General features: G+C 47.3%; 1 protein-coding gene across 2 annotated transcripts in view; it reads right to left on the bottom strand.

Moving 5' to 3' along the window:
• Nucleotides 1-507: 507 nt before the first annotated feature.
• USP42 (ubiquitin specific peptidase 42) overlaps nt 508-21,522 on the bottom strand; it is a 37,496-nt gene continuing 16,481 nt past the window's right edge. Inside the window, exons 3-20 of one of the 2 annotated variants that reach the window (XR_010795035.1) lie at nt 20,604-20,804; nt 18,852-18,962; nt 18,616-18,718; nt 18,445-18,512; nt 18,244-18,314; nt 17,707-17,789; nt 16,739-16,850; nt 16,147-16,287; nt 15,350-15,450; nt 13,837-13,990; nt 12,060-12,821; nt 11,431-11,522; nt 8,770-10,263; nt 7,377-7,696; nt 6,585-6,675; nt 5,091-5,177; nt 4,651-4,694; nt 508-1,520 (exon numbers count right to left, since the gene is read on the bottom strand). Coding sequence is in view for 1 of the 2 variants with exons in the window: in XM_066640496.1 (XP_066496593.1) it covers nt 4,691-4,694; nt 6,585-6,675; nt 7,377-7,696; nt 8,770-10,263; nt 11,431-11,522; nt 12,060-12,821; nt 13,837-13,990; nt 15,350-15,450; nt 16,147-16,287; nt 16,739-16,850; nt 17,707-17,789; nt 18,244-18,314; nt 18,445-18,512; nt 18,616-18,718; nt 18,852-18,962; nt 20,604-20,804 (3,908 nt within the window). In the remaining variant the exon portion in view is untranslated. The remainder of the gene's footprint in view (nt 1,521-4,650; nt 4,695-5,090; nt 5,178-6,584; nt 6,676-7,376; nt 7,697-8,769; nt 10,264-11,430; nt 11,523-12,059; nt 12,822-13,836; nt 13,991-15,349; nt 15,451-16,146; nt 16,288-16,738; nt 16,851-17,706; nt 17,790-18,243; nt 18,315-18,444; nt 18,513-18,615; nt 18,719-18,851; nt 18,963-20,603; nt 20,805-21,522) is intronic. The other variant, XM_066640496.1, reaches the window with a different exon arrangement.

The following is a 21,522-nucleotide window of genomic DNA, read 5'->3' as shown; positions in this document are numbered from 1 at the left end:
GTTCATTCTAGTATGTCAATCACAGTGGATACCGTCTTCACATCTGCACAGCTGCTTTTGTTGTTGTAGACAAACCACTGTTTTCTTGAACATTTAAATGCATTTGATTGCTGTTCAGGAAAATCAAAGTTTTGCTACTGTTAGTGTACCTTAAGCCAGTTCATGCACACTGATCTATACCTGGGTACAGTTACTCACAACCTCCATTCAATGCAAGTACAGTCTGTGCAGGGCAGCCAGGAATTACTGATCTGAAAAAACAAACCCAGGTACAGACATTCACACAGCAGTGCATATTCGACTACAATATAACATGTGAACAGCCCTATTGAGCCACAATTTACTGTGTTCTGGAGCCTACCTTGAGTCCTTGCTTTGCCATCTTTCTTTCAAGGTGAATATACTCAAATATGACTTTTTACGGAGCCCTGACAGAGTTGGCTATTTTATATACAGCCGGACTAGAATCCAGACAGAAAATTAATGTACAGTAGACATGGAGCAAAACTGTTTTGACTTGCTGTATTTATATACTATATAAATTTTACATGCCATATATATACAAGTGGGGCAAGTGCTTGTTATCTTTAAAAAAACAAAGATCAAACTTTAGACATCTCTGAACAACACAGCTTGTAAAAACCAGACAGATTATTCAGATGAACTGTATTTAATACAGTTTCCCCACTCTGTCTCCTGATGCAGGACCAGTGAATTAAGTGTATCACAGTTTGATAGCATTTCATAATAAAAAAATAAAATAAAATAAAATCACAGTATGAACGTGTCTGTAACTAGAAACTTTAAAAGGGACAGAACCAGACAACCGAGACCCATCAAGACAAACACTATAAAAAAAACATAGAAGATATACAAATGAGTGCAGGGAGGGATGGAAATACATTCAAAAACTGGTAGAGTCTGAACGGCACGTTTCACATATCCAAGACCAGGACCGTCGCTTCAAATCTTGAATCCACCTGGAAAAGAAATTAATGAAATGAGTTTCTAGTAGCACAGAAAACGGGTGAAGCTCTTGCCAGAATCCTAGTTGTGTGTGAATTTTCTTCCTTTTAAATAAGTCTTTAAATTAAATAGACGACCGTTGCAGCTTGATAATTCCGTGGGTGTTCTTGCCTCTTGCACCAGACGTGTAGACTTGGAGCAACATCACATGAATAACACAATCAACCTGAGTCTGTAACAAAGCAGCATTTGAGATGTTCTTTTTCCAGGGCATTAATTCTCACTGTGATATTTACAGGGTAAATTTTACAATGTTCAGCAGTTGTAGAAAGTTTCCATCCTTTTTTGTGTTTGTTTTTTGGATTGCAGGTCATTTAAAAAAAGTCTCAAGGTAAAAACTAAAAAAAAATTGTTTTTTGTTTTTTTTTTGAATGGTAAAATCTTGTACAGTATTTTCTGAAGCACCACTTATGAATTGAAGAGTTAGTCATTTTTTTCAGTTTATAAATATACTGCAAGCTCTGGACGGCTGGCTTCCGGCAGACGCTCTGGATCTGGAAAGAAAGGAAGAGGCCAGGTTAGGCCGAGAAACCCGGAGCCCTTCGTGACTGCACAGTTGTGGTGCTCTTCCCCCTAGTGGGTGCCTGCAGTGCTCCCCAAGCTGATCAGCTGAGGCTGGTGGGGGCACTCTTGGTACTCAGCACAGTTGTTTGCTATTATCCAAGCATTTCTATACTGCTTTTCAACAAAAGTTCATAGGGCTGTCAGTGTTACAAAATAAAATGATCCCCCATCTCAGAAGGGACTTCTAAAGAAATGCTTCTTATCTTAAAGGTATGTTTTAAGGGCAGGAGGTCTGGTCTAGAGGGTAGAGCCTCCTTTTGCCTGAAGATAACATCCGGAGGTCGCCAGTTCAAGGCCACCGGCACAGTGAACGGCGAGACCTTGAAGCAGCTGACAAGCCGAGCCGAGTTTTTCCATCTGCTCTTTGGCTGCCCTTCAAGTGAGATATGAAGGATTGTCCAGAATGTGATACCAGATCATAAAAGGATCCATCTGAAATGTTGTAGTTCTTGAAAGACAGAACCTTCGTCAATTGTAAAAATCCCTATAGGGATTTAGTATAGCCTGCCTGCGTAAACCGCCTTGAAATAAAGTCTGAGGAGAAATCTGAAGACCATGAAAGGCGGTATAGAAATACCTGTATTATTATTATTATTATATTTTAAAAAGATGCAGCAAACTGAGAGGGATGAATAGGGTCACTTGTTTTCTCCTCATAAAAAAGCTACCAACTTTGGTGCTGCTTCGCCAGGTGGCAGAGGCCAAGGAAGCACAGGGTGGGGGCAGAACCGACTTGGAAGCAGAACGTATGAAAAGAATGTAGGAGTCTTACAGCACAATTCTATACATGTTTGCTTAGAAATAGGTCCCACTGAACTCAAGGGGGCTTATCTGTACAAAGCGTGCACATGATCACAGCTTTAGTGGACCACAACATGCGCCAGCAATATGATGCAGCAGCAAAAAAGCAAATGCGATGCTGCACTGCATTACTGGTGCGTTATTGGAGGTAGGGCAGCTGCTTTAAACAAAAGGCTGTCACACAAAAGAAGGGGAAGACTTACTCTGAATGACTCCCAAGTGCAGGACGAGAACCAACTGGTTGGGACAACAGAGAAATGGATTTAAGCTGGACATGAAGAATTGAGCTGCCTGGTACTAAAGCAGTCTGCCTGAGGAGGTTATGGCCTCTCCCTCATGGGAAGTTTTCAAGCAGAGGCTGGATGGCCACCTGTCAGCTGAGGTGCGGGGTGCCGCAGGGTTCAATTCTATCCCCCATGCTATTTAATATCTACATGAAACCGCTGGGAGAGGTCATCCGGGGGTTTGGAGTGGGGGTGTCATCAATATGCTGATGACACCCAGCTCTATCTGTCCTTTCCTCCAGACTCCAGGGTGGCGGTTGAGGGCCTGGAGCGCTGTCTGGAAGCAGTGAGGATCTGGATGGGGGCTAACAAGCTGAAATTAAATCCGGATAAGACAGAGGCTCTCCTGGTTCGGAAATCCTCGATGCAGGTGCTGGACTATCGGCTTGCTCTGAATGGGGTTGCACTCCCTCTGAAGGAGCAGGTTCGCAGCTTGGGGGTCCTCCTGGACTCGCAGCTGCTCCTGGATTCCCAGGTGGCGGCTGTGGCTAGGGGGGCCTTCGCTCAGCTTCGGCTCGTGCGCCAGCTGTGGCTGTACTTGGATCGTGCAGACCTGGCCACGGTGATCCATGCTATGGTGACATCGAGGTTAGATTATTGTAACGCGCTTTATGTGGGGCAGCCCCTGAAGACGGTTCGGAAACTGCAATTCGTGCAGAATGCGGCGGCCTGTGTGGTCACTGGAGCTAGGCGGTTTGACTCTGTCAGTCCGCTTCTCCGGGGGCTACGTTGGCTGCCCATTCGTTTCCGGGCCCAATTCAAGGTGCTGGTTTTGACCTTTAAAGCCCTATACTGCTCTAGGTCAGGGTATCTTAGAGATCGCCTACTTCCGTACAATCCGGCTCGTCCTCTCAGGTCATCAGAGAAGGCCTTTTTACAAGTGCCGCCGCCTAAGGAGGTACGTGGGGCGGCGGCAAGAAACAGGGCCTTCTCAGTAGTGGCACCAACGTTATGGAACTCCCTTCCCCTTGACTTGAGAATGGCTCCCGCTCTTGAGACTTTTCGGCAAGACCTGAAGACCTTGCTGTTTAAACAAGCCTTCTGACTTCATGGCCTTTTTAACATCTTTTATACATCTTTTAGTTGCTTTTTTACAGGCCTCTAAGAACTCTTTTATGCTCTTTTATTCTGACTTTTATCTGACTACTGTTTTTATGGGTTCTGCTAATGTGTTTTTAATATGTTTTTATCTGTTGTGAAATTATGTTTTAATCTGTTTTAATATGTTGTTAGCCGCCCTGGGTCCCTTTGGGGAGAAGGGCGGGATAGAAATAAAGGTTTATTATTATTATTATTATTATTATTATTATTATTATTATTATTATTATTATTATTATTATTATTATTATTGTTGTTGTTGTTGTTGTTGTCAGGGATGCTGTAGCAGTAGCCTAATTTGAGTAGGGGGGTTGTACTAGATCAGGGGTGCCCAAAGTTTTTGGCAGGAGGGCCACATCATCGCCCTGACACTGTGTCGGGGGCCAGGGGAAAAAAAGAATAAATTTATATTTCAATTTTGAATAAATTTACATAAGTTTACATAAATGAATATATTAAAGATAAACTTATATGAATGAATGAAGGTCTTGCAATAGTATAAAAGGCCTTGCGCAAAGCAAGGCTGGCCTTTCCTTTGCTGCCACTACAGCTTCACAGATGTGAAACAGCAAGCAGTGGAGGAAGCCCTCATCCCACAGCTCATGCGAGAGGTCAAACAGTCGCCCTCACGCTGAGAGAAGTTGCATCGGGCCAGTGCAGGCTCCAACAAATCTCTGGAGGGCCAGAGGCTCATTGGAGACTGGGGGCTCCCTGAGGGCCGCATTGGGAGGCCTCGAGGGCCGTAAGTGGCCCCAGGGCTGGGGTTTGGGCACTTCTGTTCTAGATAACCACCGTCCTCATTCTGCCTCTATGATTCTAAGTAACTGAACTCTGAAGCTGGAGGGTTTAAGGTGCTACTGGTCTATTGCACGCTTACCTGTGGCTCATGAGAGTTTCAGGCAAGGATCTCTCTTCACTCACCTAGAAGAGAAGCACATTATTAAGTTGAGATGGGGCAGGTGCTGCTGTAAAGAGAGCTGCACATGCCCCCTGCCAGCTTAGAAGAAAGCTATGGGAATGCATCCACCTTGAATGGTACATCTCCAAAAGCTTAGAACTCAAGACACTGAATCTGTATCACTTACAGCAAAACATTTAAAAGCTATTATGAAACACTGAGAATGATTCCTGGGCTTACTGCATGAGGTTACCTGGAAGTTGGGAGGGAGGGGGAGATAACAGACTACTGATTTCTTAAGTTTTAACCACAGTTCAAATAGCACTTTCTGCTGGTTCACACATTACAAGCAGCTCCACGCAATGAATCCCAGAGATGCATTTGGGAGGCAAACTGTGGCGTGTGAACCATTTTTTTACCTGCTTTGTTCACTGGGGGCTTGCCTCCAGGAAGCGGCAGAGGCCTCGGTTTACACGCCCACGGCAGGTCTCCACAAAAATGCATCCCTGGGTACAAGCGACAAAGAATTCGTCATTTCACATTCCAAACTCCTTCCCCTGAAGCTGTGGCACTGAGGCCATTAGACCAAAGACTTCAAATCCGACACACGCAGATTTGGAGTACAGCCAGTGTTTTCAAATCGTAAATATAGTACAGACTCTCTTGGCATGTTTTCACATTTTGGAGAAAGACCAACAGATGCTGCAACACCAGATACGCCCCCTAAGTCTGCATTACCCAGCATTTATATACCTCTCCATGGTCAGACCCTCAGTAGCGTATGAAACGTTAACACAATTCATTGTTTCCCTTATGTGTGAGGTGGAGATATGGCAGCTGACCTAACGTACTCCAAGTCTGCAGCCAAGGTAGGATCTGAACTGGGAACTTCCTAACTTGTATTAGCAGGCACTGTATCACATCAGCTCCTCTATGTACAAATCCTTCCTAGGTTAATCCTTTCAGGCTCAGGCATGACACTGCCCAGTCACAATAAGGAACTCATGAGTGTCCTACTAAACTTGTGTGCCCTTCCACTCACCCCACCCCCTGGACTCTGCACACATAGTCTCGCTCTTCTTTCTGGAGCTACTCATGGTTAGAGCTGCCTGCACTGGCATTTTTTGAAAACCAAAATAAGTTCAAGTGAGCCGTTTAAAAGTACACTTCTAACCATGGTTGCTAGTGAAGGCCTGAAACAAAACAGTCAGCAAAAAAATGCCTTTCCTTATGAGGAAAGGGTACGGCGTTTGGGCCTCTTCAGCCTAGAAAAGAGACAACTGGGGGGGGGGCATGATTGAGACATACAAAATTATGCAGGGGATGGACAGAGTGGATAGGGAGATGCTCTTTACACTCTCACATAACACCAGAACCAGGGGACATCCACTAAAATTCAGTGTTGGGAGAGTTAGAACAGACAAGAGAAAATATTTCTTTACTTGGCATGTGGTTGGTCTGTGGAACTCCTTGCTACAGGATGTGGTGATGGCGTCTGGCCTGGACGCCTTTAAAAGGGGATTGGACAAGTTTCTGGAGGAAAAATCCATTACAGGTTACAAGCCATAATGGGTACGTGCAACCTCCTGATTTTAGAAATGGGCCATGTCAGAATGCCAGATGCAAGAGAGGGCACCAGGATGCAGGTCTCTTGTTCTCTGGTGTGCTCCCTGGGGCATTTGGTGGGCCACTGTGAGATACAGGAAGGTGGACTAGATGGACCTTTGGCCTGATCCAGCAGGGCTGTTCTTATGCTCTTATGATCAAATAGGCATTGAAGTTAACATTGTGAGAAATGGGGGGGGGGGGGGGAGAGATACGATGTAGTTCCAGGCACAGAATACTCAGAAGCAACCTTACCTACTTTGTGCAATAAATCAGACCCAGAACCCCAAGGAGTTTAAACCACATACCATCTAGTTCCCTCTGTATATGGAAAGCTGTCATCTAAAGATTCAATAACTGTACGATTAGGTTCTTGATAAGAAGGTGCATCCGTAGTAGCTGAAACACAGAATATTTTTACCTTAACAAAAACTGGTTGCAGCCTAAATAGTGTTGAGGTTGGAGTGCAATCTGAATTTGGCCCTGTGGAATTCTCTTCACTCTTATCTGACAAACACTCAGAGCCCTGAAAGTGGAACTTCCCTTTTACTGTCTTGCTGGAACTTGCTTCTGTGACCTCCCACCTGTGCAAATCCTGGCCTTCTTGCCTCTCATACAGTCCCTGCACTGGTCCCTGCTAGACATCATTTCACCCACAGCTCTCTCTCTCTCTCACCTGCCCTTTGGTCAGCTCCCTCAGAACCACTAAGAACCAGCCTCCACACAGCATCGCCAACAGTCAACACACCTCCATCCCAGGTTGCAATGCAAGAGAGCTGCACCCTGCGTGCATCACCCCAGTACAAATGAGCAGTGCTGGGTGCAGAAGGGGCAGTCAGCAGGCCAAGCACTCCTGAAAATGCCGTTATAGAGGGTGAATGCAGCAAGGTGAGATTCTCTGGCATCACCCTGGACTCTCAGCCACAGTCACTCTCCACCCTGCACTAATTTGCACAAACCTGCCTCAAGACACATGAACAAATGTTAGATTCAAACTTCGCTGTGAAGAATTGGAGCCCCTGCTGGCAAGCAGAGGGATGGCAGCTCGACCTCGCCAGTGTCGGATGCAGACATACCACAATTCCCTCCGAGTCTCTTACCTGCGTTAGGAGCGGGGACAGGCGGGCAACAGGACTCCTTGATGCTCCCTTCAACACTCTTTGCATTATGGGAAGCAGCTCCGACCTCCTCCTGGGGCCACCTGCCCTGCCTCCTCCAGGCCTCTGGCGAAGGTGCAGCCGTCTCTGAGGTTTTGAGGGCCTTGCCTTCCACACTGGCTGGCTTGGGGACATGAGGAGCTGAAGTGTCATCGCAGCCTTCGGATTTCTTGGAGCGCTTCCTTTTCTTCTTCTTCTTCTTCTTGTGTTTGTGAGTCTCCGCCTCGGAGCCCGACACAGAGGGGTCCGAATCCTGGTGATGTCTGGGGGGTGGGAAGCAGAACCAAGTTAGACTTTGTGTCTCCCCTCCCTCCCTTGGCTTAGTCAAAGTGGAATGGGGGGGCTGCCCGGCTACAGCAAGACACACGATTGTCCTTGAGCCTCTCTAACATTCTTCTCACAATGGGAAATGGGGGCTGAGAAATGTCTGCAAATGCTCTGTGGAGGGGCCACAGCTCAGAGACTGGATGCCCAGAAGCATTCTGAGAATGCTACTTGGTGTGCGGCTTCCCTTCTGCAGCTCAGCAACCCGGACGTTCAGGGGTGACATGATGTCACCACATCACCCCCAACCTTCCAGGCTAATACAGTGCAAAACGTGCAACACCCGCCTCTGGATCACCTTTGCTTGGTGATCTTCCGGCCCTGTTGCTGCTTGTTCTCACCAACAAGTGGTGAAAACATGACCACAGGCAGGGGTGAGAGGCAGCTGGGTCCAAAGAGCTCCTTACGCTCTTCCTGCCAATCCATGGCCCAAGCGACACACTGGCTCGGGCTTCAATCTCACCTGCACCACAAAGATCCTCAGCGTCTTCCAAGATCCTCAATTGCTTAAACTCAGTCAATCCGCCAAACCCCCTTTATGTACGTAAATCATTTGAAAAGCAGAGTGTCAATAATACTGGTCCTGATGAGGAAGACACTGGCCTGGTGTCAGCAAAGCTTTCCCACGGCCCCTCAGCGCTCCAGAATGCCCTCCCTGGGTGGCAAATCTGTCCCTTTCCGCCTTGCCTTCCTTCCAGAGGCAGCCTCAGGCTTTCCTCTTCCAGCCATGCCTGGCGGTTAACCAACCCCTGAAGCAAGTCACAGAACGTTCATGCCTAGACTCCACTCTGTTCTGGCGGCAAAGGGCCGCTTGGAAGCTGACTGAAGAGCCAGGGCTGGGACTGGACAAAGAAGGCCAATGCCAACTCTGGCCCTCCCCCAAACACCACCACGCGCTTGCTACTAAAGTATCCCATTCCAGGGGCAGCAACCCGTGTCCAGCCGTCCCGCTCCAGCCTGCAAAGCAGCCGGTGCCTTCCTCAGGAGGAAGAGCCGGCCCCCCCCCACCGACCTGGCCTCTCTCTGGCGGTGCTTGTCTTTCGACTTCTTCTTCTTCGACTTCTTGTGCTTCCGCCCTCGCTGCTCATCGAGCAGCTCGCCCTGTGAGCTGGGCCGGCGCTTGCTTTCCAGGTCGCTGCCTGGGGGGGTGGGACACTTCTTCTTCCTTTCCTTGAGGCCTTCGTATTTTGGGCAAGAAGCCGCCAGGTGCAAACTGGTGTCTTCCGGCAGGGCCGAGCACCTCTCGTGGGGGTGCCGGGCAGAGCGCTGGGGGGCAGCTGGAACATGGTACGAGTCCGCTTTGGAACTGCTGATGCTGTACTTCTCCCTCTCCTTCGCTGCTGGGTCCTGAGTCCACCTGCTCTTGTAGTAATAGTCCTTGTAGGGGTTACTGTAAACATGACTTGGTTTCAGACAGTCCCTCTCAGCATGAGAGAATTTTCTATCCTGACTACTCCTTGGGCCGTGGGAAGAATAGTAATAATGATACGAGCGACGCTTCTCCCGTCTCCGTGGGACATCTTGATAGTAATACCTCTCCCTACTCCACGACTGGTCTCCTCGCCAGTAGCTATGCCTGCTCCTCTCGGGCTCAGCCTTCCCCCTGCTGCGAGAGCGGCACAGGGGGTATTTCCCCAAACCCCTCCCAGGATCAGGGCTGCACGGAGGTCTGTAGTTGCTCCCGTTGTAGTACTCCCTCTTGTAGTGCTCGGGCTTCGTCCTCTCGCGGCTGTAGGAGCGCCTCTTCTTGTAGTGGTGCCCGTCCGGCTGACTCCGGCCCCCCTCCCGCTCCTCGCTCTCCACACGCTCTCTCTTTGGACGATGGTGCTCCTTGTCCGGTTTCTGGGAGGTGCACTCTCTCTCCTTCGGGGGGGACTGAGGCTTCAGCTCTTGCCTTTCTGCGGTTCCCGCAAGCCAGTTGCCGCTCCCTCCCAGTCGGCCATCTTCCTTTGAACTCAACACAGCTGCATCCAGCCTTGTAACGGACGAGTCATCGAGAGGAGCAGGCTCGACACAGTTCTGTACGCCATCCAGCATTTCCTGGCATTCCTCTACGCTGTTGAGAGCCACAGGCTTCTGAGAACTACATTCACCATCAGGCTTTGCAAAGGGGCTTGGCTGCTCCACTCCGTCGGCGACTCCTCGGGCAGGCACAAGGCTCTGCTTCCAGAAAATGCTCCCTTCGTTCGGCCCTACCAGTTTTTCCGCAAGGTCCTCTGTGCTGCCTTCTCGGGGGAACTCTTCCTCCACTCCTAAGGCGCTGGATTGCAGCTCAAGCTGTCCAGTGCTCCCGAGAGGCGAGCTTTCCGTCTCCGCCACAATACTTTCACAGGGGTCATCTTTGGTAGAAACAATTTCAGGGTCTGGAGGGCTCAAGAGGCTTGGAATGTTGCTGGCAGCGCTGCTGGGGACCTGGGCAGGTTTCTCACAGGGAACACTATGGCCAAGGCTCCCTAGGGCTTCAATGCAGCTCTCCTCAGCTGGGGTCGCTTCGGTTTCACTTGCACTGCACATAAAAGAGTAAACAGGTCATGAAATTGGCCAGAAAGGCAACGATGCACCAAGCCACATCACAAATAAATATCTCTCCCACATTAATGCTTCTCCCGGCTCCTCTTAGAAAAGTCAGAAACGACATTCTGTTGAGAAATACATCTCTACGAACACTTTAGACACTTGATCTCTTCTTTGATCAAGAAACCTCCCAGATCCTGAGGTCAGTTAAAACTCTGCCAAAGGAGCGCTATTTGCTCCAGATGAACAAACAGGCAGAATATATGCAAGGTGTGAACTTTCCTTTTAACGAGTGACTGCAGGCTGCAGGAGACCAGACTCCTAATAAATCAGGAAACACCTTTCACTGGCATCTGAGAAGACACTCATCATGGCACTAGAATGGTGTGAATAGAGCACCCCATGGCCTCCCCCTTGATCCAAATGAATACAATTATCACTATTTAAGGGTCTTGCCTCTATTTTCTGATTATGTGCAGTCAAATCAGCAAGTTTTGTTTGTATTTCATTCTTGTGGCTGTGTCATCTTTTCTTGTGAGCTGCCTTAGGGACCTTCAGGGGGGCTGACAGGCTGACTAAAAACTATTCAATGAATAAATGGCAGCCAGCTTAATTGGTCTAAGCAGCAGGAACCACAGGGTTTCATGACTGCTCCCGTCTGTTCCCTCCAACAGTGATCTTTCGCTGGCCTGCAACTGCTTACGCAATAAGATGTGTTAGTCTCCAGGGTTCCACAGCAAGCTCTTATTCTCAGGTAGCACATCGACAAGGTTATGGATCTGCTACTCTCCTGATTACAGGTATGTCCCAACCAATGTATTTTGAATCAAGTCACCTGTATTTCACCGGAACATTCTTTCAGTTTAAGAGTGCAGACTTGACAACCTAGGTTTTTTGTTTACTGATTCACATCCCCCACTTCCTCCAATTTATTGCTATGTGGTCACAACTACCATGTCAGTGATGGAACTAATACAATGGCTCTTGTCCACTGTCCCCTCCCCCCCCCCCCCATTCAACATGCCTTGGATAGGAAACTGGCAAGTTTTCATCAACAAGAATTCCAAGGGCAAATCTGAAGCACTGGGATAAATCTCTCAATCTATACAAGTTGTCCCTTCTGATGCAAAGGCATCTGGAACAGACAAGGTTGCAGTACCTTATTTCTTCTGACAACGTCTTCAGTTGATTGTATCTAAAAGCATCCAAGATCCTGTCTTCAGGGACCGGCGTCAATGCTGTAGGCAGTCCCTAGCATTAAAAATGGAGAAAAGGTTAAATAAACAGAATGAAAACTATAACCCACCAAGACAGGTTCCCTCATGGACCCCTTTCTGGTGTGTGACATCACAGCCGAGGCACGACACCTTCCCCAGACACTAGGCGATGATGTTAAATGAGGGCTCCTATCGTCGTCATAATTTGAAACAAGGGTATGAAGTGGGTTTACAAACCCTGGTTAAGAGGGATCATTAAGGAACATTAATCATAGTTAGCCACCAAAGCAAATGTTATGCTAAACCATGATTAAGACTGACAAAGGAAGCAAGGAGAAGAAGCATTCCAGAGAGGGAAGCAGCAGTACTTCTTGAGGATGGTTCTCTCTCTCATTCATACCCCAGCCTTCCTTCCATGGAACCGCTTGTGGGCTTCCCAGGGAGTCTCCCATCCAGATACTGACCCACCCATGACGCACTTTCAAACAGCAGCCGTGGGAGCACAAGTGTGCGAAGAGCCAGTGCCATCCCTGAACCAGCCCAAAGCCCACCGCGGCGGCAGCACACTCACTTTTCCATGCAATCCATTTGTTTTTGAAAAGGGGTTTTCTGTCGACTTTGCAGGCTTCCCTTGGCAAGTGGCCTCGCCGCACACAAGTCCATTTTCTTTTGGAGCGTCCTCGAAACCGACAGCACCATTTACAGCCACGCTTTTTGGCAGCTCGGGCTGCGGCCCCCCCTCCTCTTCGGCAGCGCGGCAAGACGAGCAGGAGCCCTCTGCAGTGCTGGCGGCATTTCCAGTCAAAATGCCATTGAAAGGCTTGGCGTGGCCGTTCTCCTTCACCGGCCCCTTGGGCTCCTCGTCGGAGTCTTCAGAAGACTCGGCCCCGTAAGGGACCAGCGTGCTGGAGTTCAGCTTGGAGCTGCCGTTCATGACCGGCTTGGAGCAGGATTCGCTGGGAGCCGCGGGCTTGGGGACTCTGTGTGCAGCAGCAGCAGCAGATACTGTTGATGAGCTTGAGGTAGACTGTACTGCAGAAGGGCTGGAAATGGTGGACGACGGGGCAGGCTTGCTGAGGTTCTCCAAGGGGCAGCTGTTGTGAGGGACAGCCTGGCGGGCAGACAGCTTGTTGTTGTGAATACTGATGGTTATTTTTTGCTTTTTGGATGGGTCAGGAGCCGTGACAGTCGTGGGCCGGCTGATGGCCCAGTTGGGGATGGACGTGGCAGGCGGAGCGGAGGACGGCCTGTTCAGGGTAGCGTTGCTAGCGCTGGCCACTGAGCTGCTGGGAGTTTCTTTCAGGGATCCAGTTCCGTTCAGGTGGTTAGAATTCTGCCGTTGATAAAAAGGAAACTACTAAGACAGGAAAGGGCAATATCCAGCATACCCAGATGTTTCTGTGGTTTACTATCCCAGCGTATTTAGAGTGCTTTGATTCAGGTGTAATGCCTAACCGTGATTAAGGTGCAGCATCCCCTGGATAATTTGTGACTACATACTGGATTATTAGGATGGTGTCGGCTTACTCCAAAGCAGGGCATATTTAAAAGGCCTTGAAGTTGGAGTACTCAGTTCAACTGAGACACTATATCAAACCAAGGTTCCAATTAGCCGTGCTTTAAACTCCTAGCTAAAGTTTGAGCTTCTGAACACATAGCAGGCCAGCCCTGGGTTCGTTTCTGTGTCTTCTCTGCGTCCCGTTCCACACTGCACAGGCTCCGGAGGTGAAGCGTGGCCATAACTGGTTTCAAACCACCATTTGCAAACCCACTTCAGGTCAAGGTTTCTGACTCCAGTTTGCTGGTCAGCCAATTCTATTTGAACCTACTACATCCATGAGCCTCTACCTTTCCACCCACAGTAGTATATCAGACAGACAGACAACCAAAAGTTGCTCAACTCCATAGTGCACCAGTCTAGGCTGAGCCTGCCGGCCACAAAGCTTTCCTGGCTCCTGCAACTGAATCCAGGGCAACCTGTGGCTACTACAGTAGCCCTGCTGCATTTCAAGACTCACTGGTTCTGCCCACACCAGGCTCACTCTGAAATAAAATTCAGAATCTGAAGGCCATGTATTCCACAAAGCAAGCTGTGGAACAGGCTTCAAATCTGGCACATCCAACATTTTAAACTGGAGGAAAAGATGTGGCAAAGTGTTTACTGCCACCAAGACAGACACTGCACTTGACAGGTTCTAAAAGTAGATCTCGTGCACTTTGTGACACTTAAGACACATTAGAGTTCCACTCACATTGTAGGGGGAGGTATTATAAGGGCGTGATCTTTGGGTGGGCTCTTGTTCTCTACTTGGCTCACTGACCCCATAGTCTTCAGAAGAAAGGATTACCTTCATCATGTGCGGAGGGAGCTGTGGACCAATAAAGCCAGGTGCAGATTGCTTGCTGTTAACCACTCGCTGATTGATAACTGGTCGGGGAGAGGACTGCCCCGGGGCATGAACAGAATGAAGATGCTCACCGCCATTCTTCACGTCATGGGACCTAAGAATCAGCAACAAACGGATTCACATTGGTTGACAGAATGTATTGCACGAGCCTGCCCTGCGAGGATCTCCGAGGCTGGGTAACATCAAACTGTGACCTTTTCTCCAATTAGTTCAGAGACTTTAGCCTTTGAGGGATGCTAAGGCCGAGAGACTAGTGACTACTTGTGGCTGGATGGGGGATTTGTGTCCCCCACATCCAAGCCCGGCATTCTAGTCCCTGCACTATGCAGACTCTGCTTTAAAAGGCTGCAGTGCCAAAGGCAGGAGTTCATCCATATAAATGCACGGGGGGCCCTGCTCCTCCTGTCCAAGGTGGCTTGCAATTTTCAATGAACACTCACTCTAAAGCTAAACTGAGACAGCCAAACACTAGCAACTAACTTGGAGGGAATAAAATAAAAAGCACCTGACCGGGGGGCCCAGGCAGGCTGCACCAACTCCCCATGAAACAGGAAAGACTTCAGGCACCCATGGAAGGCCTCCCAAGCAGGGAGGCGGTGAGCATGGATATCTGTCGGCAGGGAGCTCCAGAAGGCGGGCACCACAACAGAGCAGGCCCTCCTATGTGTCATCATCAGCCAAATTTCCAGGCAGGTCCTTTACCACTGAACTAACCAGATGTGCTAGAGGGAGTTTCTAAATTTTTACTTTTGGTGATTTCTAAGCCTTCTTAATGTAATTTGTCAAAAATGTTGATATTTTATGTTGAACTGTAAATGTTTTATTAGTAATTTAGTGTCTTAACTCCGTTTTTGATAAACGGGACTAGGACTAATTATGTTTGCTTTTATGATTTCTCTATCTATGCCTAATAAAGGTTCATTCATTCATTCATTCATTCATTCATTCATTCACTGAATTAAGGCCCCAAGAGGAGACAGTCCTTCAAGCACCTGGGTCCTAAGCTGCACAGGATTTTAAAGGCAAGGTAAAGTGTTGGTTTAGGTTTAGCTCCAGCAGTTGGGCTAGCAGGACACATGCTGGAGGCCTGTGGCCCTAAAAAATGTCCCACCACGTGCCTGACGGGCCCACCCATGTCGCCACCTTCAAGTCTGGGTCTCTTTTGTCCTGCCCCTGCTGGGTGCAGAAACAGACGTGTGTGGAGAGATCACTTCATTCCACACTTCAGTTGTCCAGCTAACAGGCATTTTCTTCTTTACAGCAGGGCCAAGAGGGAGAAGGAATTTCTCAGCACCAGAGGTTTTAGATGCAACAACGTCAGGGCTGAGAAAGAGCAGACAACTGCCCTGCCCTTCACCAACTTCATCTGTGAGGGGAGACCAGGCAGAGCAGAGGAGGGTCTTGAGAAGGGACGGAAATCAACCCTTCCTGTTTCGCACGATGTTGATATTACCTGATATAAAAAAGGACATAGGCCTGCTGATTCAGTACAGATCTGATATCGCTGTTTGAAACGATGGAGTCGTTCATCTGGTACCACTGCCCGTTACTGGCCTGCAAAGCAAGCAAGAAAGGGCACTGAAATCAGTTACGTTCATACTATAGAAAACCATGAAATGTGTCAGGGATGCCTCCCAACAATGCCAGGTATGCACATGTGCCAGCAGAGTTAACAGGAACCGACTACAAGGGAGCTGCATAGACTGTCAGACTGAGGCTGCAATCCTATACACGCTTTCCTAGGAGTACATTCCATTGAACACAATGGGATGAGTAGACATGCACAGGATTGAGCCCCAGGAAGAGAGCACAGATGATACAGCAACTGCAGAACAAAAAATATTAAGAGGTAGCATCATAAGGTCCTCTTTCATAAGAAAAACCTTGCTGGATCATCCAGGATCCCGTTTCCTACAATGGCCAACCAGGGAAGCCCTCGAGCAGGGTGTAGAAGCTGAGTATCATCCACTGTCTTGGGGCCATGAAAGTAAGGACCCTGTTTCTTTGCAGGTGATGCTTGTACTGCCCAGTGAAAGGGCTTGGAACAGGGCCCAGGCTGCACATCAGATCAGCCCCTCGCTCCACAGAACCCAACTTCAAATAATCCTGCTGCAAAAATCTGTGATAGAAACAAAGGCCGCAAGGCCAAATCGTGGGGAGGGGGTGGGCTTAGGGCAGAACGTATAACAGAAAACTGAGACGAGGCAACTCCCAGCCGAGCGGCAAGGGGCAGATGACTACTGTACTGACCTTTACGTAGCAGTAATAATGTCCCGCATGACAGCTGAAGCCAGTATGTACCAGGACTGCATATAATACATAAATAATTGGCTCTCCATTTGGCTGGGACATGTATGGCCGGATATCCAAATACTCAGGATATTTCACTTCCTAAACAGCAACAGGGGGGAAAAAAGTGCTTGTGTTTTTCTGAAACGCTTTCGCAGAAGGAACAGCCTACTCTGCATTCAGTTACAGACCTAATAAAACTCGGTGCGCAAAATGTGTGAACATTTCTGAAAAGCTAAGAAGTTACTAGAAGTTCAGGACTGAGCAGCCCCATCTGAGAAGGATAAAAACTGACTTGTACACTGCAATCCAATTCAGCAGTAGAATCCAACAGTGCTTACACCCAGCAGTGCGGGAGGAAGAGAGCTGGCTGTTTTGGAAGCTGGTCACCACCAAAATAAAGAAAGTAAGAAGACACCATCACTAGTGGTCCTTCCTGCACTATAGGGACTAGCGCCACCACTGCTCGGGTGCTTTTACAGACTTTACATTTACAAGTCACGTCTTGGGCTTTGAATCTACTCCTGGAACAACAAGCAGCCTGCTCTATTACCTTTGTAATCTTTCCACCACTGAAATTTGCAAACCGTTTCAGGGAGAGAGTGAGAACATTTGAAGACCGATGTATTGTAAATCTCTTTGACGCAGGGACCATTTTTTTACACCTAAAACAGAAGCAACAGACAAGCTGTTCAGCTCACAGTTCTATTTTCAATCAGCCACCTGCTACCCAGTTAGCATATATACAGGCGCAGATTTTCATGAATTGATTGTGCCAGTCCAAAGCAGCAGAGACCAAGAGGGTTACATTTTAGAGGAAATGGGGGGTACTGCAGAAGGGAGTTCTCCAAAACAGGCCACTGATTAATCTAATTCAATATTCTTTATTAGGACTATATCAAAATCAAACACATCCTAAACACTACAAAAACATCTCCATAATACCAGACTCTCTTTCCATTCATTCCTTAATTCCATTCACAGGCTACATGGGCAGCTACCTCAACTGAGGCAACTGTGCCATCAACTACAGTGTTGCCAACACAGGCTGGCTGAAGCTCACCAGGGTCCCAGGCAGTGCCCTTTCCCAGCCCTGCCTGGCAATGCCAGAGACTGAATCTGAGACCTTATGCCTACAAAGCAGGTGCTCTACCACTGAGTTGCCCCCAAACCTTTTCCTCAGCCCTTTGGAAACCAAGTTTTGTTCCAGTTTTCCTCAATTCAACTACCTTATAGAAAAACAAAATAATTTGCAATTTCTCTCAAGGGAAATCTACTAAAGGCAAATTGGAACAGCATCTGCTATCAAATATATCACTAATACTTCTTAATAATAATAAAACAATAAATAACTTGTTTGTGATATACAACATAGCAAACATAAGCTTGCCTTGCAGTAACATACTAAAGGTCAGCTAGATGATTTTTAAAGCCATGCAAGATGCATCCATCCAGCATGCAAGATGCATCCGTTCAGCTACATTTACTGGGGGAGGGGGGGGGAAGGAAGTTTCTCCTCACTTGCTACATTTATAGGCATTTTCACCATCCAGCTGTTCCGGCTTGACGAACTGCTCCAGAGCTTTGTTAACACTTTGAGCTGTCTAAAACAAACAAAAAAAAATGCAGTGAGTGACACAAGTTCAAATATACACATGCGTACATATGTTCTCAGAATAGTCTGCAGAAGAATCTCCTTGATTACTTCTAAGAGAGACCCCCTTTCAACTACTAAAGGGTTAAATCAATTAATCAAGGCTTCCAGGGTCACCACACCAGAACTATGAACGCTTATCCATCATCCCCGCCCCAAATCACACTATCAAAACTGCATAGTTTTGAAATGATGGTGTATCGTCTTTGTCCCAAGTGGGTATCCCCTGAATAAGTGGCAACACTGGGTCTTAGGACATGGTGGGAGGGCACAGGATATGGCCACCTGGCTGAAATGAAGCAGGTTTAAAGTCTGATCAGGTTTAAGGTCTGATCAATCAACTAACTAGATTGCAATTAAGAGATTTAAAATAACTTTTTTTCTCTATTTACAACCATACCTACCTTTATTTCCAACGGAATATCCAGGTATGGATCAAAAGTATCTGAAACTCCTTTGCAGTTCATGCATTTTACTGGAATTAGAAATATATATGCACACATGTTTAGTGTAATTCGAGGTACAGAAAACTAGAGCTCACAGCTCTCTTAAACAAGGCAACTTGCCAAAGAAATTCTAAGAGGGTTAACTATTTAGAAACATACCTCTAGATCTTAGATATCCTCCAAATATCTGATAGATGAGTGTGGTAGCTTGGGTATGTCTATCTAATCTGGAAATAAAGTCACAGAAGCAAACAGACTGCTTAGAAGTCAAGGTTACTTAGAGGAAAACTGAATTAAGAAACTGCAGGGATTCCCCTGCTTGCAACTTACTTGTTGCTACCGTTCAGGCAAGCTTTCTGCATAGCATCGACCGTGTACCGTAGAAATTCATGGGCATCTTCCTGGTTTCCAAAACGGAAATGTTTAGCTATTCCTAGTAAAGAAAAAAGAAGGTGCTGCTGAGTACATCAGGTTACCCCATGCAGACTTGAATCATAACTGGAATTCAAAGACAATGTGTGTGCTACAAAAGGCTGAGGGAGTGCCCCCACCCCGAGCTGGCTTACGTCTAAGGTCGTTGATGACAGCCATGGGCTTGATAACGTTGCCAGAGTTGGAAAGGGCCTGGGTGATGTGAGCTTGCATGGTGCACATCATGCAGAAGCCTTGCTCGTGACCTGAAGGGAAAGCAGGACAGAGGGGTCTAAAATGTCACAGATGTCCTGGGCCAGAGAAGGACCATTTTTTGCAATGAAGAAACAGTGCTAAAATGGATATACACAACACGTTTACCTCCTCTTATCACTATTCTGTATAGTTCCAGTAGGATGCCTGCACGAAGTTCTGACCTCTCCGTGAGCTACAATTGACAGGAACAAGAGGGCAGGGCCTTCTGGCAGTGACATCCTAGCTACAGAACTCCCGCCCCCAGGAGGCCCAAATGGCCTCAGTCATTAGTAAACATATGGTGAAGATTCACTTATTTCAGCTGGCTTTTAACCTGCAACTTTTTTATTGATCTTTAATGGGCATACCTAGCTTGTGAAACTGCTTCTGCACTTTTAAGATGACAGTCAATTCAAGTTATCAACTTGATTTACTATCTCAATAGTTGTAAGTCACCCTTGAGGGGGCAGACAGGTGCAATACATATTTTTAAAATAAAGAATGAGCAAATGAAAGAATGCAGGAGACCACAATAAATAAATTAAAAAGTAAAATAAAATAAATTGAGGTGAATCATATTGTATATGTGTCAAATGCCTTTTTTGAGCTGTATAAATTACTGGATATTAATAAACCACTACAGTATATTTTAGGGGAGGAATCATATAAGACAGCTTTGATATGTTTTTTTTTTAAACTCAAGTCAAGGAATAAAGTCACTTAAATTGTGGATATTAGCCTGTGATCTCAGAGATTGCACCTACATCAGGGTTAGGTACTAGCTTGACAGTCCAATGCTAAAGTTCACTGCGTTCAAAGGAACTTACTTGCTACTAAGCATAAAGAGGATTGTAGCCTTAATAGTGCAAGCAAATCAACAAAATCAAACCAGGTTAGAGCGCTTCCATTTTTCCCAAGGCATTTTGTAACTACAACTCCAAAAACAGTTGCAGTTTGCCTCAGGCCTGCTCACTGGAGCTAGTGGCAATTTACACCCCCATGTCCCCCTCTACCCCAGTAAGGATGCACATTATTTAATTTGTCCTTATCTTAAGGATTTATATCTGGCCTCTTGATTAAAAGATCCCCCAAGCAGTGAAGTAAAAGCACTGCTTTTTCCCGGACCACTCAGAATTGTAAAGCGAGAAACTACAACACAGCACAACATGACAGCACCGGGATTGTGCGTGCAGCCCTTCTCTTCTGGCACACAGAGAAACTGGCAAAGACCAAACACGCATCAGTAGATGGCCAAGCGTAAGCAAGCAAGATGCTGGGGCAGCTGAGTGTCTGTGTGCTGCCATCTACTGGCAGAGAAGGAGAGAGCACGAGCAGAGATAAGGAAGTTGGCAAGCATGCCTCTGCAGTGCTGGAAACAAAGGGCAGCACTATGGCAGCTGCCAGGTAAGGAGAGGAGGAAGACCCACCCACTAAATACCTATTTGTCTTGCTGTTCTATGCAGAACACTAAACCGAACAACATGCCTCCAATGGACTTCTGCGCAGTTCACAAACGCTGATGCTACCGTACACTGGCTAGTCCACTGAGATGCACAGGGTTCTTCTGCTTCTACAGAAGAACATGAAACATCTCCTTCCTCAACTTACAGTTTCCCTTTCAAATTCTGGAGTGGTGCAGTTAACATACTCACATGTTTTGGAGTGTTCGTGGGAGAGCATGTAGTTGGCAAGAGGGGGTGTGTAGGTCAGGCACTGCAGAGCAGAGTTGAGGAAACACGTATTGCCAAGGTTTTGGAGACCAGCTCCAACTCTGTGCATCTTTTGCCACTTCAGGTAGATCTTCTCTGCAGGAAAGAGAACCTTCTGGGGCGCTGCAATGCCATCCCCGATCGCTGCCAAAAGACCAAAGCCGTGATTTGAAAGACACAGAACTAATTCACTTAGACTTTGACAAGCCACTTACTCAGGATTCGTCTGACCTCGACCAACCAGAATCTGAGCCCTGCCCTTATTCAGCGTGACAGCCCCTGAAAAGCCTGAAGATGGCTATCACGGCTCCCCTTCTTCTTCTCCAGGCTACACCTACCAACTCTTTTAGCCATTCCCCATAGGACTTACTTTCCAGACCCCTCACTATCTTGGTTGCCCTCCTCTGAACCTACTCCAGTTTATCAAAGTCCTTCTTAAAAAATGTGGTGCTCAGTACTGGACACCGTATTCCAAGGTCTGACTAGTGTGGAACAGAGCTGAACTTCTCATGATCTGGACCCCATACCTCTGCTAATGGAGCTCATCGCTACATCATGTTGGCTCACATTCAGCTTGCAGTCCGCTGAGACACTAACAATGCAATCCTAACGCATCTCTACTCAGAAATAAGCCCCTGTGCACTCAATGAGACTTACTCTCAGGTAAGTGTGCATAGGATTGCAGCTTCAGATGCTGCACATGCTGCTGCCCAGCCAGGTCTCCTCCTGCACGTAGAGGATTGCTCAGCACACTGCTAAAAGCTTCACTGAAAATGAAGGCATTCCATGCTGCCTTATTTACAAGTTGAAATCTACAAACAACTATTCAAGGGCTGTTTTTTTTTTCTTTTCTACGCAGGCT

This window comes from Tiliqua scincoides, chromosome 13 (assembly GCF_035046505.1).
Source record: "Tiliqua scincoides isolate rTilSci1 chromosome 13, rTilSci1.hap2, whole genome shotgun sequence".
NCBI lineage: Eukaryota > Metazoa > Chordata > Lepidosauria > Squamata > Scincidae > Tiliqua > Tiliqua scincoides.
Note: the sequence above shows the minus strand (reverse complement) of the source record. Positions and strands in the feature narration are given on the sequence as shown.